Here is a 26,936-nt window from a genome sequence, read left to right on the forward strand (position 1 = left end):
ACAGACCATAGCCATCCTGGCCTGTGTGGAATGGGTGTCCTGGGTACACCTGTCCCTGAAACCCATGTCATGACCTGGAGGGAAGGTACACTTTGAGTCACACAGCGCCACTTCTGGTTTTTTAGTTGTAAATTGGAGATAGCTGTCATGGATTTTCCTTCCATGGCTGGCTTTGAGCCAGGATCCTCAGCTCTCAGCCTCCTGAGTAGCTAGCATTATAGGCATGAGCCACTGGCGCCCAGATAACATATTCTCCCCCATCACCCCAGTTCTGGGAATAAAACCCAGCAAGCATTCTACTACTGGGCTATGCCCCCAGCCCTAAGAGTAATCATTTGTGTCCCTTTGAAATGTATATTACTTTCTGGTTATAGAAAACCAGAACCAATCCTTTCTTCATGTTTTGGGGCCCTTCTTTTCATCCTTTTGTCTTCCCAGTGTCTAGTGAGCAATGTTTTATTCCATATTTCTAAGAAATTGACTTACACTTTCTCTAAGAACAAGAACATGCATGAATTTCTGTGTTTGTCTTATTTCACATAACATAACATCCCTGTTGCTACAGATGACAGATATCATTCTTTTTATGGCAACATTCCCTGGTGTATATATGCATCACATTTTCTTTATTCAACTGCTGATTGTTCCAGCTTTTAGCTATTGTGAATAGTGTTGTACTGGATATAGGAGCACAACAATCTATTTGGTGTAATGATTTCATCCTCTTTAGAGTTAGCCCCACTAGTAGTATATTTTCAGATTATTGAGGAACCTCCATACTATTTTCCAAATGGCTGTGCTAATTTACATCCTCACTGCAACAGTGTATGTGAATTCACCTTTCTCCTTATTCTCTTCCTTCCTGCCCACATTCCAGATCTTTCCCTTGGAGACTCCACAGAAAGGGTAAGAACATAAATAAGTGAGGTTGTTTTCATATTGAAACATGATAAATTGTAAATTTTGTATTTTTTGAACTTTTGATGATAGCCATCCTGACTGGTTTACTTGCTCACTGTGGTTTTGAATTGTATTTCCATGATGATTGAGTTTTTATTCATGTTCTTGGATACTAAAATATCTTCTTTTGAGAAATTCTCAGGTCATTAGTCTACTTTTTTTTTGTCAGTTGTGGGGCTTGAACTCTGGGCTTGGGTGCTCAGCTCTTCAGCTCAAGGCAAGTGCTCTACCATTTGAGCCACAGTGCCACTTCTGGTTTTCTGGTGATTTATTGGAGATAAGAATCTCACGGACTTTTCTGCTAGGGCTGGTTTTGAACTGTTATGCACAGATCTCAGCCTCCTCAGTAGGTAGGATTACAGTTGTGAGGCACCAGCTCCCGGCTATTAGTCTACTTTGGACTAAGATTATTTTGATTGGTGGTATTTGGGCTTTGAGGTTTGTTATATGATCTGGATATTAATCCCTTGGAGTTGAGTAATTTTCAGTTTCTCCTCCATTCTGTACATTCTCTCTTTATTCTGCTGATGGTCTCCTTTGCTGTACAGTGTCTTAATCTGATAAAATCCTATTTGTCTATTTTTGACATAATGCCCTGTATTCAATCTGAACACTGGAATCAAGCTAGTTCTCAATAACAAAGCATACAGTACAAATTACTCAAACACATGGAAATTAAACAGCACACTTCTGAGCAATACCTGGGTCACAGAAGAAATTAAAGAAGAAGTTAAAAAATTCCTCCAGTTCAATGAAAATGAATATACATCATAAAGAAACCTGTGGGACACGGCAAAAGTGGTCTTGAGGGACTAATTTATTGCCCTCAGTGTACACATCAAAAAATAGAGACAGACCAAGTAAATAATCTCATGATGCAACTAAAACTTCTTGAAAAGCAAGAAAAAAATTGAACCTAAAATTACTAGATGGAGCGAGACAACCAAATAAGAGCTGAAATTAATGAGATAGAGACTAAGAAAACTATAAATAAAATTAATAAAACAAAAGGCTGTTTTTCTGAAAAAAAATCAATAAAATTGATGGACCTCTGGCAAGATTAAAAAAAGAAGAGAGGAAACCCAAATCAATAAGAGGAGGGGATGCGGAGAAAGAGGAACCCTAGTCACTGCTGGTGGGAATGTATACTAATAAACCACTTTGAAAAGTTGTCTGGAGCTACCTCAGAAAGCTAAATATAGACCTCCCCTATGATCCAGACATACCACTCCTAGGCATCTACCCTGAGCAACAGGAACCAGGCTACCACGACACACATACCTCCATGTTCATTGCAGCACTGTTCAAGGTATGCAGACAACCCAGATGCCCCACTAGAGATGAATGGATCCAAAAATTGTGTTACCTATATATAATGGAAGATTATGCAGTCATTAGAAAGGACAGAATAATGGGAATTGCAGGGAAATGGATGGAACTAGAAAAAAAATCATTTTGATTGAAGTAAGCCAAGAGCAAAGAGATAAATGGCACATGGTCTCCCTGATATGTGGATGTTAAATACAAACTGCAAGGAGTTACAACAACTAAACAGGACTCCAGAAACAAAGGACCTCCACTCATCTTGTCTTATCATTGCTAAATGACCCCATATACGGTATATACATGCGCATATCTGAGGTAAACTAGGAGGAGGACACAGAACAGAGGGAAACATGGGAAAACATATAACAGAGGGACCCATCATCTGCACTGGATATTGATGAAACTAAGCAACTCAAGGGCAGCGATGGGAGTGAGGGAGTGAGAGAGAAAGAGGGAACAGCTGACACTAAGCATACGGAAAGAATGAACATACCTTACACCCAATGTGGAAGAGATAGTTGTATTGTCAAAGCTCATAGAATTCACACACTTCATAGACCATAATAATGACAGTTTGCCTCATGAAGGCTGAACTGTGTTTGTAACTTTAACCAAGTATCACTATCTCACAGTACTGTGAAATTTGTGAAATTTATGTAATCACTTCATCACAATAAAAATTATTTAAAAAATTAGAAGTGGCACTGTAGCTCAAGTGGTAGAGTGCTAGCTTTGAGAAAAGAGCTCATGAACAATGCACAGGCCCCAAGTTCAAGCCCTACAACCAACAAAAAATAAATAAAAATTTAAAAAAGAGTCTGGGAATGTGGCTTAGTGGTAGAGTGCTTGCCTAGCATGCATGAAGCCCTGGGTTCGATTCCTCAGTAGCAGCCAGAAGTGGTGCTCTGGCTCAAGTGGTAGAATGCTAGCCTTGAGCAAAAAAGAAGCTCAGGGGCAGTGCCCAGGCCCTGAGTTCAAGCCCCAGGACTGGCATAAATAAATAAGCTAGATTAAAAAATTACAGTTTTTTTATTTCTGCCATAATTTTTATTATTTCTTTCTATCCAATGGTTTTGGGTTTGATTTATTCTTGCTTGAGATGCATCATTAGAGTATTTTTTTTTGAGATTTCCTATTTTGTTGATGGAGGCATTCATACTCTAAATTTTACTCTTAGAATTGCCTTTGCTTTGTTCTAAAGGTTCTGATTGTGTTTTGATTTTCACTGGATTCCTTCTCAGCATTCTGTGGATCAGTATTGTCACCTGACTGAGATTTATGCAAGTCAGTTTAGCCCTGGGAAAGCTTTCCCCTGGGCGGCTTGCTCTTGCCATTGGCATGTGATTAGTTGTGATACCTTCCTTCTGTCAGTGGTTATGAGAATTGGGGGGAGGGTGTTGGAATCTCATGGTGGCTGTGTCCCTGAATTGCTGCATGGAGGAGAGCCAGGACAGTCCCTTCGATGACCCACTGTATTGTTCACTTTCTATAAGTTTGAATATTTTCTGTGCTTTCTTTTGCTGTTAAGCTCTAATTTTATTTTGTTATGGTGTGACAGAATCAGGAGGTTATTTCAACGTTCCTGTATTTGCTGAGATTTAAGACACCAGATATGATCTATCTTGGAGAATGTTCCATGGTCTGCTGAGAAGAATATATATTGTGCAGCTGGTATTTCAGAAATATCCTGTGGATAATTGCTAGGACCAGTTGGTCTGTGGTGTCATTTGAATCTTAGCTTTCTTTGTTGAATTTTTCCTGGATGACCTATTTATTGGTGAGAGTGAAATAATGAAATTTCCAACTATCGGGGCCTAACTAATTTGGATGCTTCTACGTTTGATGCATAGATGTTGAGAATTGTTATGTCTTCTTGATAGAAAGTTCCCTTTTTTAGGGCTGGGAAGGTGGCTCAGCTGTTGCCTTGCATGCCTGAGGCCCTGGGTTCGATTTCTCAGCACCACATAAGCAAAAAGTGGTAGCAAAAAGCCAGAAGTGGCGCTGTGGCTCAAGTGGTAGAGCGCTAGCCTTGAGCTGAAGAGCTGAGGGACAGCACCCAGACCCAGAGTTCAGGCCCCACGACTGGACCCCCCCCCCCCAAAAAAAAAAAAAAAAAGAAAAAAAAGCAAGTTCCCTTTTTTAATATGAAGTGACTTTTTTTTATTCCTTCTAATTTTGTTTGTGATCTACTTTAAAAAAATGCGTATGGCTACTGCCTGCCTGCTTTGTGATCCATTTGCTTAGAAGACTCTTTTTCCCCAACCTCTCATCCTAAACCAGTATTTGTTCATGTCAATAGATTTGTTCCTTGTGGGCAACAGATAGCTGTCTTTTGGTCTAACTTACTATTTTGTGTGTTTAATTGAGAATTGAGTATTTTTATAAAGTGTAAAAGAATTAAAAGAACATTTCTGGCTATTTCACACAAAATGTTAGTTTATATTTCTTTTTGTTCCTGCCATTTTTAACTACTCCTCTAGTGGGATATGTTTTAACTTTTATGTTGATATTTTCCTGTGTGCAGGATGCCTTTGAATATCTTCTATAGTGCTGGTTTAGTGGTTTTAAAAATACTTTAGGTTTTGTTTATCATGAAAAATTTTAATTTATCCTGCTGTCATGAATGATACCTTTGTTAAATAGAATATTATGACTTGTCAGTGTTGACCTTCAGGATTTGAAAAACATCATTCCACACCCTTCTTGTTTCTAAGGTTTCTGTTGAGAAGTCTGTTATTCTGATAAGACTTCCTTTGTAGGGTGTGTGTGTACGTGTGTGTGTGTGTGTGTGTGTGTGTGTGTGTGTATTTGTGTGTGTGTATATATTTCCCTTACAGCTTTTGTATTTGAAGAAGTAAAGATCTAGTTTCTCTTTTCTGCGTGTGGATATTGAGTTTTCCCAGAACCATTTATTAAAGACACTATTATTCAGATACGTTTAGGCAAGGATGAAGTAGCTGTGTATGTGTGGATTCATTTCTTGGTTCTCCATTCTTTTCCATTGTGTGTTTTATGACACTGTGTTTTGGTGTCTAGAGCTTGTACTATATGAACTTCAGTTTTGTCATACCTCTGTCTTTGCTTTTATGCTCAAAATTGCCTTGGCTATTTGGGATCTCTGTAGTCCCTTTTCAAAAATCAATACTATAATTAAAAATGGCATTCATCATGACTCTCTCTGAACCCTTTCATTTATTCAAAACAATGACCAAAGAAGACTATGTGTGTGTGTGGATAGGGAGACTGGTAAAAAGGGTGGCATTAGATAGTGATCTGTATAAGGACCTTTCTGTGTTTTCTTTTTCTAGAACAGTATTTGAAATGCCCAGTAAGTACTTGTTGAATGCCTATATGTGAACCAGAGCTGTGTGTCTGGGACATTAAGTCACAGGCTGTACATGCATCCTTTCCTTGGGATAGTTCTGCCAACTATGAACACTTGGAGACAGAAGCCAGCTTTCTGATCTTGCTCTCTCCTTGTTGGGAGTGAGACATGGTGGTCTTCATTGGAACTATTGGGCACTTTGCTCAGTTTCTTTCATCTGCCCCTCATATGCATCCTGAGAGGTAGGCAATACATCATGACCAAGCCAGAGAAGTTGTGCATGTTCTTAAGAGCACACAGCTTTTGTGGAGGTAGAGGTCCTATTTAAACCCAGAGTGTGTACCCATTCTGTTAGTGCATACCTTTCCACAGAGAGGCTCCTTGCCCTGCTTTGTAATAGGAGGTAATTGAAGAAATTTGGGTGCATGGACCAAAATTAAACACTTTGAAATCAACTTTATGCAGGGAAGTCTGGGTCTCTCTTTAAAGTCTAATTTGTCTTTTTGTCTTTTCAAAGAAAGAGGACAATGACTCTGATGTCAATTTGGGACATAATATGGGTGGAATATTTATTTGCCCATATGTTTCTGAACCATAGGAACACAAAGGCTACTTCACAGCAGGTTTCACAGGTGATGGTCCTTCTCAATATTCTGGTGGATCAGTATTGTCACCTGACTGAGATTTATGCAAGTTGGTTTAACCCTGGGAAAGCTGTCCCCTGGGTGACTTGCTCTTGCCATTGGCATGTGGTGACATATCCCTTCTGTCAGTGGTTGTGAGAATTGAGGGGAGGGTGTTGGAGTCTCATGGTGCTGTGTCCCTGAATTGCTGCATGGAGGAGAGCCAGGACAATACTGGAAACCTTGAATTGGCACTCAAGTAAGGAACTTTTGTTTTTAAACCACTGACACTTTTAGATCTTTGTATTACATAGTGGCAAACGTCATCTTATCGGTTACATCATAAAATGTATTTCTTACTCCCATTTCAAATGGGGGCCACACCCACCTGGATGAGCTGATACCAAGCCTTGTGGGAGGAGAGATAACCTAAAGTAGAGTTCAACTAGAGGCCCAAGGCTCCTCTCCCCCAGTGTCCCTTCTTGTGGGACAGCTGTGATGTATGCACCTGGGGGCAGAAGGCTCAGCAAGCTCTCACTCCACTCTGAGCAGGCCCTGCGGTTAGCAACTCTGCCAGTACCCAGCCACAGTACACTTTCTCTGAATCTCTAACGCTCAGGATTCTGAGAACTCTGCAGCATTGCCACCCCCCTTCGTCACATCACTGGGGAAGTCCATGCATTCACACGCCCAGCAATTTGCCTCTGGATGGATTTTACCATATGGAGTCTGGCCGGCTATTGGACATGGTGGGAGGAAGCCACAGGAGTTTCTGTTATTGTACAAAGCCTGCCACCTTCGGGAGCTTGAGGCACCCCAGACTTTACCATTCTGCTGAGGGGTGGTGCCCTCAGGGACACATCATCAAAGAATGACAAAGAAGCTTAGGAAAGTGCATGGGCTGGTCTTCAAAATGTAGGTAGAGAAGAGGGCTTCCAATTTTAGGCTTCCAGCATCGTCTGTTCTCAACTCCTGCACACTGTTTCTGGGTCATCATTCATGTCCCAGTGGTCCAGCTTGGTGGTTCTGTCCCTCCTCTCAGGGAAAGTACATTGAGTGTCCTAACATATCTCTGCCTTGTCTTCTCATCTAAAGAGATTCATTTGCACATCTGCTGGACCTTCCCCTATACCCTGCTGATTGTGAGCTCTCTGAGGACAGGGATCTGTTATTTTACTGCTTGTCTCCCTGAATTCAGTGCATAATAAATAATAGGACTTAGGACTGCTTCTCAAGAAGCAAAATGCAGAGATTGTGTTGAGTAAAGAGGACAAAGAACTGGGAAAGATACGTGGTCTCAAGATGTTAAGAGTCTAGAGGATGATATCCATAACTGCATAGCTACTCTTCCTCAAATTTCCTTTTGGTTGGTGACTCTGATTTGGGAAGGCTAGTGGTATGCCTTTGCTTTGTTCTGCATATAATCAGTTGAAAGAGTTCATTTCCAAGATGGCATTGTAAGTTATTATTGGCAGTTGGCTCTTTTCCATAGGATCCCCGCCCTTCACCTTTTACAGCTGCTTGGGATTTCCCTGCAGCATGGTGGCCAGATCCCAAAAGGGAGTGTTCTTCGAGACAGGAAGTAGAAGCTGTAGTCTTCCTGAGGCAAGGGACTAGAAAGTCTTAATACATTGTATCCTCAATTTTCTGTAAGTTGAGAAGTCACAAAAGCAACATGCTAGGGGCCCTTGATGGGGGAAGTCTCAGGTTCTGAGGATTATACCTTGAAACAAGGAATAAAGCTTTTTCTGGAAATAAGTGAGCAGCAACACATAGTACAGGGTTTGGATGGAGCCTCTAAACTCTATAGTAGGGGCAAAGCATCCCTAGTCCAGAGTGGCTAGGGACTCTTCTGGTCACCTGGAGAAGCATCCAGTTGGTGAGCACAACAGGCATTGTCCTCCTGGAGCAGCCACAGTAGTACTTCATCTCACATGGGCTTCTGGGACACTGCCTCCTCCTCCTCCCCACTTCATTTGGGTGGGCTGTGATTTTACCCTTGATGGGTAGAACGGGGTAGAGGTGATATTGATGCTATGGGACTGTGTGTTGAGCGGGTCAAGTTACTTCATCTGGCCCCTCTCTTTCTTTACAGGCCACTCTAACATCAAGACTTTAAGGCTGCACAGGCCCTAGACAACAGGACAGTATGACAGGTAATTACATTATACTCTGCCTGAAGCCTTGATCCAAAGCATAATGAATGGCTGGCAGCATTATGGCCTACAGTCTAGGCATTTGTTATGAAGCCAAAGTAACTGGTACTGTGGGAAAAATATACACAACACTGGGACCTCTGGACGCTTCATGTGGATGCATCCAGAGAAGACTAGTGAGTGGGGAACATTCAGATATAAACCAGAGATCAGGCAGGGGTCTTGAGCAGGTGGGCAGAGGCTGAGCACAGGCTGGTGGGGTGGGTAGAGATGGTGGCACACCCTTCCATCTTGAAGGCTCAGAGGACCATCTGCTCCCAGGCAGGGGTAAGCTGGATGCTTAGCATGAGACTCTATGCTGGAATGGGCAGGGGGCTGAGGGAACTAGGGTAGGGGGCTGAGGGGACTGAGGACAGGGCGGTCATGTACAGAGCTGTGGTACTGGGCTTGGGAAGCTGAGTGGCTGTGGATGAGGGCAGAGCTGAGGAGGCAAGAGGTGTCCATGCTGGGCTGAGGACCAAGGATGTGGGTAAGGCAGTAAACAGCCATCTCTGCATTGTGGCCTTGCTGGCTGACCTTTCCTGGAACACCGTGCTGGGGGAGCAGAGGTGACACCACTGTAGCCCATCATCTTCTGTTACATCTTGGTAGACACGTCTCTTCATTCCTCTGGGAGGCATGGGGGCTCCTGTCACTTGGTCACTTGGTCCTGAGCTAATCAGGATGCTGCCATTAAGTTCCCATGGTCCGTTGTGGCCTGGGCATGCTCTGTGGCTGTCATTGAAGGTTTGACCTATCAAGTCTTCAATGAGGGGCTGGCCCGCATACAAGTGTCTATGGGAAAATTATCCTTCCTGGTTGCTGTAAATTCACCTGCAAAAGTTTCTAACATTTACTGAGCAGGAAGTGGGTGAGTCACCTCTGCTTACCACACGGGTGAGGCTGACTCCTGCAGACCACTGTCCCACTGTAAGCCGTTTAGTAGGAGCCCTTCCTGGCTGGCTGGAGGCATCTTCTGGGCTACCATAGCCTTTCATTATTCCTCCAATTTCTTAATATAGAATCATACTATATTCTGTACTTTTACTCTTTCCTGGAATGTGAGGGGGAAATCTGTGTCTCTAGCATCTAATAGCCTTACATTTAGAGGGTGTTTACTTGAGTCTGAGAAGAGTATTGATGGGGGGTGAGCTCTCTGGGAGTGACATTCCTATGCAGAGGCTGCTGGTGACATTCATTCTTAAAAGGCAAAGTTCTGGCTGAGGCAGAGACAAACTACAAAATAAAACTGCAACTGTTCATCGCCCCTCCCATAAGGCATTGTGGGCCATGGAAGCTGGCACTTTAATGTCCTGGAGTCCAAAGTCACATGCGAAGGTATGGCCCTGTCTCTTCCATAGAACTCTGCTTCTCCTCTGTCAGCAGAGTAAGGGAAGGAGCATCTTGTGTACCCTCATGTGAGGGCTAGGGCCCAGCCTGGCAGCCCTGGCTGCCATCCTCTCCCTTGGGGTTCACATTACTTGTGGTGAACCTCCAGGTGGAGAGGTGCAGCTGAACAGGAGGAAATTCCCAAGCTTCTGGTCAGTTGGGGTGTGGATGAGCACTTAGTGGGCTTGTGTGGCTAGGGTAGCTGAGGTTACCATCACTAGCCTGAACCATCTGAAAAGTGCTCCAGGCCCTCACTTTTGTACTAGCAGAGCCTGCAGGGAAGACAGGAGGGAAAGCCCTTTGTGGCAGGGTCTGGGACCCATATAGAGGTTGAAAATGTCTAGGGATACCTTCCCAGGTGTCTTCTCTGTCCACCCATCCCACAGCCTTTCACCAAAGAAAGGCAGCATTATGAGTATAAATGAGGCTTCCAGAGCAAACCTCGGACGCGGTGCTCTATCTCCAGGGGCTTTCCAAGAACCAGTGATCATCCCTGAAATTGCTCTGCTTCATGGTCCAGCTGTGCTTCCTGCCTCAAGTCTTACCCTGTGTAGTCAGGTCACTGCCAAGTGAAACAGTTATCTCACTAGTGTTGTCCCAGTATGCACATGAGGCCCATGCTGTAGAGATGGGGAGGAAATGGCAGGGGGCTGAGGCCTGCCCAGGTACCTCCATCAGCACTCAGCTCTGCCCCTCTGGCATGCTCTAACTGGAAAAAGGGGAGCTGCACTCCAGTTTGCATCAGTTCTTTATTATAACCATATTGAATGGGATGGCTATGCCAAGATGCTAAATCATTTCCTAGGTCATGAGTTACAACATGAAGATGGATGAGAAACAAATGACAGGATATAAATGGCATCGCTGAGGTTCTAATATCAAATGAATTGTGACATTGAGAGTAAAGTTATGACCTTTCTCTCTAGCCTGGTTACATGAACTTGGAGTATTAACACTGAGATTGTGATTTGGCTTGTGAGAGGAAGCTGGCTTTCTGGCAGCTCCTCAGTTCTATTCTCTTGGTGCCATGGCTTCCTCAGTCCATCTGCTCTGGACATGGTAGGGGCCAGGTATGTCCTCAGGGGAGGACAGATAGAGCTGGTCTGGGCTAACAGGGCAGCCACTCAACACATGGGACATAAGTCCTCACTACACTTTTGTAATGACCCCCACACAGCAGTTTCTTAAATAATGAAAACAAAAGCCACAAATTTGGGTCACCTATGACAGCTTATCCTTGGAGGAGATTGTGTGTCAAGGAGTTTTCCCTTTGTTCTGACATCTCTGACAGAGTAAAGGCAGCACCCACCCCCTGTGTGGCTTCCTTAGGGCTATGAGGCCTGTGGCAAGACAGCTCAATTGTATGTGGAAAGACAAATCACAGGGAGATCTTGGTTTAGTTTTACAATCATGTTCATTCTGCTGTGTGGTTGTTTCTATTCAGATTGCAGTTAGCACTAAACTCAGCAGGAGGTTGTCTTTGTGAGGTTCATCCAGTATAATTAGAATCTTCAAGTGTTATGTGACCTCTTGGTATACACATTAAGATAAGGCAAATCATTATGACTCTCTAGTCTCTAATGCTCTTATTTAAAACATAGCTAAATTTTCTTTACTCTTCATATTTCCATTCTGATCAGAAAGGACTGCATGAAATATAAAGACATAAAAAAGTGTCAACTGGAGTTTATCTAAGCTTAAGATATATAAAATGTATTTAAATGTTAATAAAACGAGCAATTCCACTGATTACCACATTGTTAATGTTTCATATATTCAGGATTTTATGAATGTGCAATTGAGCTTAAGTACCTGATGAAATAATGAGGAACACATTATTTAATAGCACTATAACTAATACAAATGCGAACAATGCTTAACAAGAATGAAAAAGTCACACAGAAAAGAATACCTCAAGACTGTAATTGTGTCCTGGCTTCCTTCTTTTGAGAAGTTGGTGAGCTTACTGAGGCCACAGCAGCACACTTTGGAGCAGACCCACTCCTAGCATCCAAGCAGGGCTTGGGGTTTTACTGACTACTAAATGCCAAGGCCAAGGCAGAGGATCAGCCTAGTCTTCTTGGCCTGGTGAGTGGTCAGTGGCTCTTTTGTAGCCAGGGACATTCAGTTATGGCTCTCAGGATAAAGGAAGAGAGCATGTCAGTGGCCTAGCTATGAGACTGCCACTGTGGTCCTTTCTGGTCTTTGTCCTAAGACCTTGATGTGGGTCCTACTTCAGTACTGAGAACACCATCACTGTCTTAAGTCCTCTGTGAGAAAGCGGTCAATGGCAACCTCTCTCAGGCTCCCCCTGTATGTGAGGACTCAAGCTTAGGAAGTGTCTTCACAGGGATGTATGCTGGCAGAAACTTAGCAGTGCTGACAGGACCAGTCAGAATGAGGACCCAGAGAGCAAATTAGTGCAAAGGCACCAGTTGTCCACTGGCGGAAGGCCAGCCCACCTTGTTATCTGGGAAAACCAGATAGTTATTCAGCTTACGTGTTGATGTGGCAAGAGGAAATTTCTCTGTTACCATTGAAGAACAAATTGGAGAGTTAATTAGAATTCCCTGTGTGGTAGCTGACTCGAGAATCATCACCATTTTATTGGAGATGGAATGTGAACTCATGTCATTATCACACTTGTCTGCAGAGAACACATGGTTAGCAATGGGAGGGACAGTGTGCACTCCTTCATACTTCGCTTTTCACTTTAATATAAAGGTACCTGGAAAGCTGCCACTGCCCAGAGGCCTGTCACTTTCTGGGGAGAGGCACAGAGCCAGTTCCTCCTGCTATGGCTGCTTTTCTCTATGGCAGTGAACCAGGCCCTGCATCCATGTGCAGTCTCCACTGACCCCAGCAGGGAGCAGGAAGCAGACAGAAGAGAGGTGTTCTTTCCAAGGCCCTTCTTGGAGAAGAGAGGATGGCTCATGTAACAAATGCTGTGCCTGCTGTGGTTCCCTGAGCTACTCACTGCAGTGGAGTCTCTGCACAGCTCAGGAAGGACTGGCACAGCAGGCCTGGTCCTGACAGCTATGCTGGGGTGCAGAGTTTACAGCTGAGCGCAGGCTTGGAAGCTCCTTTACCAGCTCCAAAAAAGGGCAGGGCTGTGTAGGAATCCCATCCTCCTTGCACCTGGAATGTTCTCTAAAAGCCCTGTTCCCCACAGAGGGACTCCAGATATAGTTGCCTATCATAGCAACTTTACTCCGGATAAGAATGAGCATGGTTTTCCCTAAGCTTTTCTTCTTAGAGATAAATCTAGCTCTGTAACTAGAGAGACTTGGTCAGAAAATCAACTAAGTGAAATGTTTTTCCCCATTTAAAGTTAGGGTCACATTATTCAATTGTAAGATAGTAGTATTCCTGCAACTTTTGAAGTGAGTGCAGCAAAGACTGTCTTATAGTGACCATGTTTTCTGACCATGAAAGACTCTAAAAGATGCCAAACAGTTGCTTAAGCAGGAGCAGTGATCCAAAGTATACTAGTCTGAGGTTATAAAGGTTCCTTTAACCAATCAAAGAACCTAACACCACATTACACCTAAGTATGATTCTTAAGTCTAGAGCCTGCTGTTAAAGATCATAACTTTGAGAGGTTGGTAGGTAGTTCCAACCCTGAAATCTAGCCATTCTCATTTATTCTATTGTACCCGACTCTGCTATATGACTTTCCAAGGTAGGAATGGAAGCAAGCAGTTTTCCACAGAATAAGCTTTCTTGACATTAACCTGTCTTCCTGTGGCTGATGCTTTTGAAAGAGAAGTTTGAGACCAACTCCTTCCACTCTTCCTGAATGTAACTGATGGAGCTGTGGGACCTTCTTAGTTAGTGGAAGAAAATTGGTTTTGGTGGTGGTTTGGCCTTTTCTGATATTGAGTATGGTGCTGGGTACCTAACCCAGCTCTAATTCAAAGGAAGGAAGGGGCAAGGGGTGAGAGGTCCCCACAGAGGGACTCCCATCTACATTTCAGGGATTATAACTCTGTGCTCTGTGGCCTTACTTGCTTCTTTCTAGAGGGTCCCAACAGGCTTTACCAATGCCAAATGCATGCTGGGAAACAAGCATTGGTTTCAGCAGAGTCTCCACTGATGGAGCTTTGAGGCCACTGAGGTAGTGGCTGGGCCCCTGTTGTCAGATGTCCAGGGGGCTCACAATGGTGAAGCCAGAGTCCTTGCTGCTGTCATCGTCAGGGCTGGAGCTGGGGTTGCTGGAGGAAGCTGAGGCTGGACCCATCAGTGGGTCTGAGAACACCAGTGAGGAGTAGGCTGGGGCCTGGCTTTTCCCAGATGTGCTTCTAAGGGTGCGAAGAGCCTGGGCCTGGCCTGAGAAAGCACCCTTGGCACTGCCCCCATCATCTTCTTTGGAAACCAAGATGAAGTCATCTGAACTCCCTCCATCTGTGCGCACTGGTGTTTCTGAAGAAGCCTGTGAAGTACAGTCAGTAGAACAAGTTGGTGAAAGCAGAAGTTAGTAAAGGACTAAGCAGAGACTTTTTGAGCACTGGGGGAACACTGTCTAGCTGGGCCTCTGTGCCATATCCTTCCTTGGACATATGGTTTGGTTCCACTGCCCTGGGGGCCAGGTGTGTGGTATATGGCCAACAGCACCTAGTTAAGCCCCTGTTAAACTGAATGCTGGCTTCCTTCTGGCCAAACTGCAGAGGTGGCATCTATGATGCCAGGAGGCCGAGCCCAGGAACTAGCCATTGGCTGCAGTCATCATTCTTGCCAGTCTCATGTGGAGACCAAGTGCAAATCCCTTCTCCATAAGCTTTACTTCTCTAATCTTAAAGTATGGATAAAGAGTGTGTGATCCCAGTGCAGTGAGATGACATGTGAGGATGTGACTCTCACATTGGAGAAATTTTACCATCAACTCTGAAATGGCCTAATGCCACCACTGTGCATGCCAACTGCCTCATCTCTTTATCACAGCCAGCTTCATCGTGGGTGTGTATGTCAAGAGCTTCTGGAGCAATGGTGGTGCTAAGTAGTAGGTTCCGTAAGCAGGAAAGCTAAATATGACAGTTAATTGCAAAGTATAGTATTGCTGTGGTCTACAAAGCAACTGTAAGTGACTTTTTCACTTAAAGGAGTTAGCATTCATGGACACATGGAAAGGCCAAGGATATCTGTGGCCAGCTGGCAGGAAGCACACTTTATCAAATGATGGTATGCAGAGATGTTACAATCTCTGAGTCTGCCTGCTTGACCTGCTAGTGCAGAGGCCTGAAGTCAAGAGATGTATGGAGCCTCTTGGCTGGAAATGCCCCTTGGATCCTTGGGCCTCCTTGACTGGTTGGTCCAGGCAGTCCATGAGCTGTGTACAGAGCCTGGAAACTGCATGTCCTTGGTGACATGCTGGGCAAGTGGCTATGTAATGGCTCAGATACCTTCTACATCTGACATTGATGTATCTTCACAACACCTGCCTTAACACTGTAGTGGGTTCTGAGGTTCCCTGTCTCCTCTTGTGAACACATTCATTCACAAAGAGGAAGAAAAGCATATGGATTTCTGAAAGAAGACATGAGTGAAAATGGGACTGAGAGAACTGTTTTTTTTTTGGGGGGTGGGGTGGGGAAGAAACTAAACCTCATCCCATTCCTGTCCCTGGCATGTGATCTGAGGAGAGAACTGTGGTGGCATTGGGGAGTAGGGCTTCTCCCTGCTTCCGCATGCACACAAGGCAATGGAGTCTCAGGTTTGACTTCCTATTTCCAGAGCATGGGTACTTTGGTTCCATTACTATTATCCTGCACTTGATTCTCCTAACAGGTAGCTCTGTGGCTGGAAATAGAGGAAACTGTACTGTGAATCCTAGTGTTAGAGGAGATGCCATGATCAATTTACTCAACAAGACTTTTGAAGAGGGGAAATACATTCATAGCCTGTGACTTCCATCATATGCTAATTACCAGGCATGCTTCTCTTCAAGTAGGGCTATAGACTGGCTTAGACAAACAAAAATTACATGCCTAGAGGTCTCACACTTTTGTTCTTTTATGAACTTCCACATCCTGCCCGCTAACATCCCAGGTCAAGTGAACAAGCTTGGCCGGGGGACCTAGTAGCTTGACCAATATCACAAAGCAAACTAAAGATACTGTTTTGTACTGTCACACTATTTTCTAGATGCAAAGATGAATTCCTAAAGAATTTCCTTGACAGTCTTAACTACTTACTTCCATTTACACAATTTGCAGAAGTTTCATAATTTCCTACTTCAAACTTGAGCAATCAGAAAAGTTTAACTTGTCAGTCCTGCCTAAAATTGGCCAGCACTATTACAACATAAATCCCTTTAATAAACAGATCAAAATTTGGGACCCAAGTACATGTAAGGTAAGGTTTATGTTGATTTGGTTGACTGATGAATCCAGGGTCCAAAAAGTCCTACCTCCTACAGTGATGGACTTAGTTCATCAAAACTATCCTAGAGGTGTGTGTGAAGGGTGGGGTCTTGGAGTAACAACTATGTCACATCATAGTGGGGAGCAGGCACATAGATTAACTACAGAATAACCCTGTCACAGTCTGCGATGGGGAAGGGCACTGTCAGAACACTGAGCCATGTCCCCATGGTGAGAAACCTGGTGGTTCTGCACTAGGCTTCAGTGGCTAACCAAAACAGAGGTGATTCACACCTAAGTTAGGACTGAGCTGTGGCACAATCTGTTACTGACTTAATGTGAATACATCTAAGTATCTCAGGAGCTTGCCTGCCACCAACCCTTGGATCCCTATAAACGGAAGCTCATGAGACTCCTATAACCCTAGACACCAATTGCCTGCCAGAACAGGCCCTCAGAACATATCTGGCAGCACTCTCATTTGGAAGTCTTGGGATGGCACATATCTAGCTATCATTCATATGGCCAAAGCCCTTCCCCCCAACCCCCCACAGTGAGAAGGAAAAGTCAGCCCAAACCCTGGGATGCAGACTTCTGCAAAAAGAGGGTGGGTCAGGGATTCCTACCTGATATACCCCTGACCTCAACTTGTGAATCTAGTCCAGATCTTTGGGCTTATTAGCAACAGGATACACTTGATGTGTTTTGCATCTAGGATTTTCCTTATTTCCTCTGAAGAGAGCATTACTCCCCAAATTCTCCCTACCTTAGGAGCACTGTTTTTTAAACGAATGTAAAAGTATCATAAGGCCAGGTGCCAGTGGCTCATGCGCATAATCCTAACTACTCAGGAGGCTGAGATCTGAGGATAATGGTTCAAAGTCAGCCCTGGCAGAAAAGTCCTTGAGACGCCTATCTCCAATTAACCACCAGAAAACTGGAAGTGGTGCATATATATGGCTCAAATGGTAGAGCATTTGACTTGAGCTGAAGAGACAGGGCCTAGACCCAGAGTTCAAGCCCTATGATTGACCAAAAAAAAAAAAAGTATCATAGGGAAGGAGCTATAGCAGGAGTCCCTTAGATCCAGAGGGGCTGACTAAGCCTTGGAGACACATGCAAAGATGAAGGGTCTCTGCACTGCATCACAGTGATGCCCTGCCAGATAAGGTCTCAGAACATTTCCTCTGGTACATACATAGCTCAGACCAGATCATCTTGGGTATGTGAGTGCAGGGTCCTCTGGGAACAGTAGGAGAGACTAGTAAGTTTGTTAGCCATTAAGCAGGATTGTTTAGGGCTGAGCACCTATGCCAGTGGTGCAGAAACTGCTGCCTCTCATGAGGATTGGCTGACATCATTTCATGTTTTAGCTGAAGTTCTTTAGAAAAGACCATAAGGAACCAATTTAAACCATCCAGAGCTGCACAGCCCCTCTTCTTGGTGACCCAAACTTTGCTCCTGAGTTCTCTGCCCCAGAGGTGGTCCAGTCATTAAACATGTAAAATAGGAAGACGCAAGATCTTAAATTGTGCATGCTCTGGGATGTGGTTGCCTCCGCATGTGAAGTCTGTCCAGTGTGAATATGTGCAAGTAGCACCAGTGAAATCCCCTTGCTTCCTCTGTTCTGAGAAACTGTGCTTTGTGAGTGTAGCCCGCCCTATGCCCTTTATTGCTGCACACAGCCTTTTTTCACTCTCATTGCCTGGTTCTCCTTATTGACTGCACTCACCAAGAGCAAACCCACTGTGTTTGATTACAGGCTCCCTCATTTGTATTAACCAATATATGTCTAGGGTAGTCCTAGCAGAGGATCACAATAATTCACTAGCTATGTACATATGAGCATAAAATGATGCTAATCAAAAGGAACTCCAAGATCTGGAAACAAGAGTTGTTTTGTTTTTGAATGTACTGTGTGAAGTTATTTCTTTTTTCTCTTCTTTTTTTGTTTTCATTTGGTCTATCCCCTGTTACTGTTTTTAATTGTGGTACCTTGTGTCTTGTATGTACATTTATCTGATTTGGGGAAGGGAAGGGGAATAACGAAATGGTGAGACATAGGACAATGGGTGGACCGATGCAACAGCGACACTTACAAGACACTATGTTGAAAATGAATTTTACAGCTTGGGGGAAGGGAAGTTATGGGAGAGGGAAAGTGGGAGAAAACAAGGGTGGGGGTAACAATGTTCAACAAAAAATGTACTCGTTACCTTACCTTACTTATGTAACTGTAACCTCTCTGATATCACTCTTACAATTAAATAACATTTAAAAAAATACAGGAATGCCCAGGAATGCCATACTTTTAAATAAAACTGAATTAAAAATGGCTAGGTTTGCCAGGCACTGGTGGTTCATACCTATAATCCTAGTACTCAGGAGGCTGAGATCTGAGGATTGTGGTTCAAACCCAGCCCGGGCAGGAAAGTATGTGAGACTCTTATCTCCAATTAACCACTGGAAAACTGGAAGTGGCGCTCTGGTTCAAGTGGTAGAGCACTCGCCTTGAGCTGAAGAGCTCTGGGACAGCACTACATGGCAATTTCAAACAGTTTCACAAGGAGTTAATCAGAATTCTGTCTTCCAGCAAACACTCTTAAACTGAAAAAAAAAATCTTCATTCAAATACTATCCTGCTGTTTTATAAAAACACAAAAACAAATTACAAGGTCCTAGATGCTGTTAGACTTAAAGTGACTTGGAGAAGATTTTGTTTGACTTAAAATTCATTTTAAGAAATGAACTTTATAAGCTGACTTTATTTTGGTTGGTACTAGTCCTTGGGGTTTGAACTCAGGACCTAGGCACTGTCCCTAAGCTTTTTTTGCTCCAGGCTAGCACTCTACCACTTGAGCTACAGCTCCACTTGATGACTAACTGGAGATAGGAGTCTCATGAACTCCTGCTTTTCTGTCTTTGAACCACCATCCTCAGATCTCAGTCTCTAGTGTGAGCCATAGGTGCCTGGCAATGGCTATTTTTATATGGGTCTTTATAAAAGAAGTTTGTTGACTCTTGTATTGACATTAATGAGAAGTTCTTCCCCATGAAGACAAAATTTGACCAAAAAAACCAACAAAGCCAAAACCCAAGAAAGTTTCTAGCCAAGTGAAATCCACTAAGACAGCCTTAGGAAAATTTAGCATAGTACTTGTACTTCCTGTGCTAAAGGAATGGAGAGAGCAGCTGGGAGCAACTGACCAATAATGAAGGCAGAGGTTCACAGAATGAATAATAGTGCTCAGGCCCATTCTACTTCCCACAGGTTTATAGTCTCATTAATTAACTTGAATGATAATGACCTTCAGCACTGAGTGTATAAGCTGTATGGCTGAACATAGCCCCCTGCCTCGCTGTGTTACTTCACAGTTGAATAACCTGAAGTGCTTTAGTAGGGACTGTCTTTGAAGAACCATGGAGTTAATGTAACAGTGTTCATCAGAGCTCCTGCACCTGCTTGGTGGTCCCAGAAACTTGGTTGTCCTGGCCCTGTCCACTGGAGCAGTAGTGGTCATCTGCGATGGTGATCTGCTCATTCTCCTCAGCCTCCAGCTGGCTCTGGTTGAAACGCAGGGAACCTTTTAGAATATCTTTGATCTATTTTCAAAGACGAAAAAAGATGAATAAGTATTTAAAGGCTGGCTAAGTCTACACATTTAAAAGCAGACTTGTCATTGACCTTTACATTAATACAGGAGTCCCCTTATCCTCATTTGTTATCTGAACCCAACTGCAGTCTAAAAGTGTTAAAGGGAAATGGCAGAAATAATTCCTAAATTTTAAGCTGTGTGCTATTCTGAGTAGCTGTCCTATTCTTTCCTACCTAGGATATGAGTCATCCATGCTACAGACTATCCATTCTACACAGACTAGTGGCCGGATTACCAGAAGACATGGCAGGCTTGTATTCAAGTCACCCTATGTGGTAGCCAAACACTTCATTACAATTTTTATCCTGTGTACCTCACTTCATCTCATCACACAAGCTTTGTATCATATCACATCATCAGTATAAGACATTTTGAGAGAACACATTCAAATTTTTATTTTAGTTTGCTGTTATAATCAAGTTTATTGTTGTCAATCTGTGTTTCATTGATAGACCTTATTATACATATGGAAAACATAATATAGGGTTCAGTACTATCCTCCATGGTCTTAGATACCCATTGGTAGTCATTGGAATCTATTCCTTCCAGATAAGAGAGGACTTCTGAGTTGTGAATACTAATATGAATATTCTTCTAAGGAAGAAGTGATAAGGAAACTCAGGTTTATGAAAGCTGTGGACTTAACAATGAGCAAAGGAAATCTCAGGGTGTTAACAGATGGATGGGTGGCATCTTACACAGGGAGTCCCATATGCCTGCACAATGTCCTGATGCACAACCCCCTCTCCCCTCCACCAAGGAAGTGGTTCCACCCCATTTGGAGCTTTTCCGATCAGGCTAACATTTGTGAGAACGTACTCCTCATTGCCACCTAGATCTGCAAGTGTTATGTAGACTGGAGCCTTGAGACGAGAGTGAGGACTTTCTGAGCATGTATGGTTATGGGCTGTGCTCGAAGAACATTCATATACTTTTGGATAAATGATCAAACATGCTGTACCAACCATGCCAGCTCTGGATGAGGAGCAAACACAATGGATTTGATAAGGAAAAGGTGTGATATGAGAAATATAAAACCTGTTAGGCCTGAAAACTAGTCAAATATCATCAACTGATAGAAGGAACAAGAGGTTTAAGGAGATGGAGATTCAGGACAGACTCTGTTGGGCAGGGGGCACTGGCTCTAAAATAGTAAGTACTCTCTGCTCTAAGGTGCTCTCCTCAGAGCAGGCACCTAATGGTGTCACAGCAATACACATACCTGTTTTAATCCTGCCAGGGAAACCAGTATTTGATCTTCTTTTTCCAAATTTTCTTGTAATATTACCTCTTGAATACTTACTGAAAATAGAAGAATGACATTTTATAACTAATAGTCTGAATGGAAATTACACATCACCACATTGTAATTTTGGACAAATTTTGGAATTTCTCTACCAGATTTCACAACAACTACTCCTACTGAGGATGCACTGCAACCTGCAGGCAGAGGGGAACACTGAACAGGCGTGCTCAGGCTAGATGGGACTCACTTCCAATGAGACACTTGGATGCCTTTATCACCCATCCTGACTCCAGGAGGTAGCATGCCAGCCTGAGTTTCTTATACTGCTGCGAGTTCAGTGGTGTTATTTCACCCCTTACTAAAGATTCCTCCCAGGTGAATAAAATGTCTCTAAGGATCTGTAACAGTAAGCCACATTGCTATTTCAATGTACTAGTAATAAGCAGACAATTTTATGGTAGTCATTAAACCCGGTTGATCCATTAAACTTCCTTATCCCTCCACCACATCTTCCTCCTGCTGCAGGATGCCCAAAACCTAGGAGGGACTGTGGCTGAGATGGGATTCTTAAGAGAGCTCTGGGGGTCAAGAGTAAAAGCCCACTACCTTGGAGGTGTATGGGAGGCTGGGCTGGAAGGCACAAAGCACATTTTATTGATAGGCATACCATCTGAGAACTACCATCATAAATTCATATCTATCAACATCTTCTGCTTTTTTATTTTCTATTGTCTTTTTTTTAAAAATGCCTCCTTTATGTGTATTTATGTGCTATCCATTCCACAAAGTTGTCTCAGTGTCTGTCTGGCACTCATGGATTTCCACATAGTCCTATGGCCACCAGAGCTTCAGCACCTTTGCTCACTTAGTGAGCATTCTTATGCCTCTCCAAATCTTCCCAGCCAAGCTCTTCTTTTTTGCTCAAGTCCTGCTCTGGGTTGTCTCTTTAGAACAGTCTTCTTCCCTACCAACTAGGGAGCACCAAGTCACTTCTACCACAGCACTTGTCATCAATATCATCACAAGTATCTACTGCATTATTTGCTTCCCATCTCTCCTAATGGGATAGTTGGAGCTCAGGGCCGTGTTTCCAGACTTGGGATATATCTGGTGCATTACACATACACAATAAGAATATTTACTGAACATGTGAGAAAACACCGTTGGAACTTGCATGCCAAAACACTGCTACTCTAAACATGTTTGAGCATGACAGTTAAACCAACATTTTCAGTAAAAATAAATCCATAAACCATGCCAATAAGGCCTCTTAACTACAGAAAACAGCAGCTTTTATTTATTGAGAAAACTTGACTGGAGTTCTTGCCTAATAAAAAGTTGTGCTCTAAAACAGAAAGCAAGTTGAATGGGAATGGATTAATAGATATAATTAGAGAGCAACTGTTTTTGGTTTTCTTAAAAGCCTGTAACAATTTGTTCTCTCTCAATTAAAAAAAAACACACACCAGAAGCCACTCAAGACATTAACAATAACAAACTGCAGAAAACTGAAAAGAACTAGCTTTGTAGTACTGTCAGCAGATTGAGTGAGGCTGCTTTGCTTCTATGACCATTAGGGCTCCAAAGGCAGAAGAACTGTGAAGGTTGGAGGGTGAGGTAGAAGCACACAGTGGCTGAGTGGGTTGACAGGCAAAGGTTTCTGTTCACAATGAGCTTCAAGATGAGATCAGGTTTCCTAGCTCCCTGGGGTCTGCAGGGCTGGCTGGGAGTGGCTAGTAGGCTCTCTGAGGGGAAGCTCAGTCAAAAATGGTAGGCTGCATCAGAGCTTGGAGGGGTTTTTGAGGCCCAGGAATCTAATGGAGGGCTGGGTCCTGAGGCTGTACTCACTGGAAGGGGCCAGCAACAAGAGGAATTCGTACCCCCTGACTGGATTCTGCCTTGCCCTTTGATACTCTGTTGTGGAACATATTTTGAGGCAAAAGATTAGGCCAATTTTCAGGATCCTAGCCCTACAAAAGAAAGGGAACCACCCCTGGTCCAACCAGAAGCAAGGGTGTACTGGGAAGCTGGAACAACAGAAACCTGTTGTCTTTCATGTCAGGCCTGTGTGGGAACAAGGCTGTATGTCATGAAAATCACCTTCCCTGCAGAACTCTTGGAAAGGGATGACTAAGGTGTGAGGAAGTGGTCCCCTCTTGCCTTCCTACCAGCATTGTTAGTTTTATTCGGGGCATCAGTTTCTACAGCACTGTGGTCATGTGACACAAGTTTGGTCAATGGTATAAGAAGTCCCTAGTGAAGCATCTGGGAAAGCTGGCTAAGTTCCTGCCTCCCAGTCTTACTCTTAGTAGGTCAGCCTGAGCTGTGGGCAGGGCTCTCCAAGTTGTCTTGCAAGCAACAAGGTCATACTTGAGGTACTGGAATACTTTGTGGAGCCAGCATACCTGCATGGCCTATTTGTTGCTGCGCTTTTACTCAAAGGAAAAAGAAAAAAAACTGAAATTTTTTTTCCAGCTTTATATTATGAGCAGCTATATGATGAGCTTCCTAAGGCTGCTGTGACACGTGACATGTACTTTGTACTTTCTCATAGGCATGGGGATGAAAGTCCAAAGGGAAGGGCTTGGCAGAGTTCACTCTGGAGGTTCTTGGGAGGAATTCTTTCTTGACTTGTTCTAGCTTCTGGCATTTATTGTCTTACGGATTACACTAATCTCTGTGTCTATGGTCAACCATTTGAACGTCTGAATTTCAGAGGACTGTATCTACCAGGAAACATGGAAGGTTGGGAATATTTTTGCCCACAAATGTAAGTGTACATGTCTCAAGGGCATGGGGCTGAGTATATGAACAGTTATAATTGTGCCTGGATGATTTTAAGCTGTTTTCTTATGCTCAGTATATGTCCTGGGTCAGTAATATCAAGTCACTGGTGAGCCTGTTAGAAATGTTCAATTTCAGATCCTGTATTAGACATACTGAATCTGGTTCATTTTTAGGTGACATGTGCCTTTTTCTTCTAAAGAGTCAGTACTCTGCTACCCACAATTAAATCTGGTCTTGAATAGCAGTTCTTATCACAGGTTAATTGACCAAGAGCTGTCTGGTGATCACATTTTCTTCTCGTTTTGTCAAATATTTGTTAGCTACCTTAAAGAACATTCCCAAAGACATTCTCTGAAAATTGTTTTTATAAGTTATTGGAAAATATGATTTATAAAGTTCTTATAGAGATATATAAACTGATTTTCAAAACTAGCTAATTCTTTCAGCTAATTCTTCCATAAATATTATGACGTATTAAACCAATAATGATATAAGCAATCAACAACAGAAGAGTTGAAATCTCGCTACTGTGTCAAGTGTGCCCTTAAAAGAAACGTCAGTGAAAGATAGAAGCCCAGGGCTAGCCTGGGTTGATCTCTTGTGCTAGCTGGCTTGCTGTGCATTCAGCTTTCCTGTGCCTTGGTTTCCTCATCTGTCAAAGTCCGAGCAGCTGAAATGGCTAACAGGGCATTCACATCTCTAATATTCCAAGGTCCTATGACCCAGGGTACTCTCAACTAGATCACAGGAACCTAATTTCTATTGATGCGCTATAGATGTGTGTGGAAAGGCGAGCTGCTGGAACCCAACCAACTGCACCATCTCACTTCAGAGCCCAGCACCCACTACACACAGGTGGCAGCTTGGCTTGGCTGCGCAGGGATCAGGTAAGTGATGGCTGCTCACCCACGGGTAATTATGTGTGGAGTTTGGCAAATCTAAAAATAGCTGTAGCTCCGTCTCAGAGGTTAATATTGTCAGGATGACAAGAAGGGGAGTAGCTATAGCAACAGAAAAATGAACGGAAAAGTTTTCTAAAGTTGTGGGAAAATGTTTAAATTTAATAAAACAAGTACTATAAATTCTTGTCTTTGAATTTTTCATTTCAAATATTTTAATTAGGTGACAATCATAAAATTAGATTTTTTCACAGTTTTAACAAGATAAATACCCTCTCAGTACTTGGTTCCAGACCCGTGAGGAAATTCTGCTAACCTGTCAATTTTATTACCCTTATTATTAAAGTGCGTTTGAACAATGTTATGTAATTTTCCTCTTAGGAGAAAGTCTCCTATCAGTTATAAAAAGTTTTAACAGTACTTGACATTTTAAGATACATTTATTGCATGTGATGAAAACACAGGGTGGAAAGGCTTTCTCTTGAGGTGAACAGAGAAAATGATTGAAATAGCAGAGTCCAGAGAAATAACTCCTTGAATAAGGTTCGAGACTGTTCTATAGCCACACTGGCAGCCCGTGGCGGGGCACAGCGGAGGCTCAGAAATCCTCCTGTCATAAAGTTCTGATACACCAACTAGCACTCAGTCATTCTTAGAGCCAACATGTCAAAATGCCATCATCTTTCTTGCATGATTTGGTAAGTGAAATATACAAAAATGCAGCACTGGTCCTAGCTCCTCAACTGCTCAGAGCCACGAACAAAGGCTGGATGAGTTCTAGGTCTTCCTGGAGAAGACACAGTTAAAAGGTATCAGGAAAGAGATTTAAGTATATAAGGTTTTAGGTATATATTTTGCCAACAAACTGGCAAGAAGAATATTCTTATCTCTCTTGACCTGAGGATAAACATTAACTTAGTTGGGTCACAGAATCTGGATTCAACGCTATGGCTCTTTGATCTCCGGAGTTGTTGTCTCTGCTCAGACATCACTTCACTATTGTTAACTTGTCTGCTCTGTGCAGCTAGTTACATGCACTTAAGCTGGCCACAGATTTTCATTGAATGTTTTATATCTTCCAAGTACAGAAGACTAGGATCCTTGGAAAGTCCTTCTATAATCTTCTTTTTACCAAGCAACTGCTGTTAATGGTTATTTTCACATCAAATACCTACTACTCTTCGCTCTGCTTTTTTTTTGTCCCCTCCTTTTTTTTTTTTTTTTTGGTCGGTCGTGTGGCTTGAACTCTGGGCGTGGGCACTAATCCTCAGCTCTTCAGCTCAAGGAGAGTACTCTACCACTGAGCCACAGTGCCACTTCCAGTTTTCTGATGGTTAATTGCCGATATGAGTGTCATGGACTTTTCCTGCCTGGCTTGCTTTGAACTGCAATCCTCAGATCTCAGCCTCCTGAGTAGCTACGATTACAGGCGTGAGCCACCAACACCTGGCGGCTTTTTTTTTTTTTAAACTCAGAACTCCTTTCATCAACAACAAGTTTTAAATTTTTTATAAAGACTGAAATACTATATTGTACTCAATGTTATACTAATGAGGTTTTCAGACATTCTACTTTTGTTCTATTTTAATCTGAAATTTAAAAAAATACATGGGAAAAAACAAAAGGGAATCAAGAACTTCATCTGAATTAATTTATTGCCTACCACACAGGAGCATCCTTGAATAACAACTGTTACACTGATGAACTGAAATGCGTCTTTGGACCTTGAGGTTAGGGATTGGATTGCTGCAAACATCCACTGCCCCACTTTAAATCCAGGCATGCTTTTATATAGGGAAAAACAATTGGTAGCTATATGAAGAGACTGGCACAAAAACAAATCTAGTTTTGCATTTAGTTGAAAACTCACAGCTTGTATGGACTTTTTGTTCTTTAACCATTTTAATTAAAGTGTTTTCCCCTCCCCATGCAATGAGAAAATGTTCTTTGAGTGATGATTGAAAGACCAAAAGCTGCTTGAAAATTCTGAGGCTTAAGTAAAGCTGCTTCAAAAGCTGCTGTGGATATCAAACGGCTTGAAAATTTCCTAAAAGGATTTTCTAAAGTTCCAGTAAATCTTTCTCTTAATCATTTTTTTGCTTTCCTACTCTGGTCAAAACCAAAATCAAGTTATGCAAAGGTGACTGACACTTTAGTAGAAGTCAGAAAGC

General features: G+C 42.9%; 1 protein-coding gene across 7 annotated transcripts in view; it reads right to left on the reverse strand.

Moving 5' to 3' along the window:
• Nucleotides 1-10,548: 10,548 nt before the first annotated feature.
• Nucleotides 10,549-26,936, reverse strand: part of Tbc1d5 (TBC1 domain family member 5) — a 484,073-nt gene continuing 467,685 nt past the window's right edge. For 6 of the 7 annotated variants that reach the window (XM_042679822.1, XM_042679821.1, XM_042679819.1 and 3 more), the window contains 3 exons: nucleotides 21,056-21,135; nucleotides 19,637-19,780; nucleotides 10,549-14,250 (listed from right to left, as the gene is read on the reverse strand). In XM_042679822.1, coding sequence (XP_042535756.1) covers nucleotides 13,957-14,250; nucleotides 19,637-19,780; nucleotides 21,056-21,135 — 518 coding nt within the window. In that variant the 3' untranslated portion in view covers nucleotides 10,549-13,956. Of the gene's footprint in view, nucleotides 14,256-19,636; nucleotides 19,781-21,055; nucleotides 21,136-26,936 lie in introns of all 7 variants that reach the window. The other variant, XM_042679824.1, reaches the window with a different exon arrangement.

This window comes from Dipodomys spectabilis, unplaced genomic scaffold (assembly GCF_019054845.1).
Source record: "Dipodomys spectabilis isolate Male_0828 unplaced genomic scaffold, ASM1905484v1 ptg000054l, whole genome shotgun sequence".
Lineage (NCBI taxonomy): Eukaryota > Metazoa > Chordata > Mammalia > Rodentia > Heteromyidae > Dipodomys > Dipodomys spectabilis.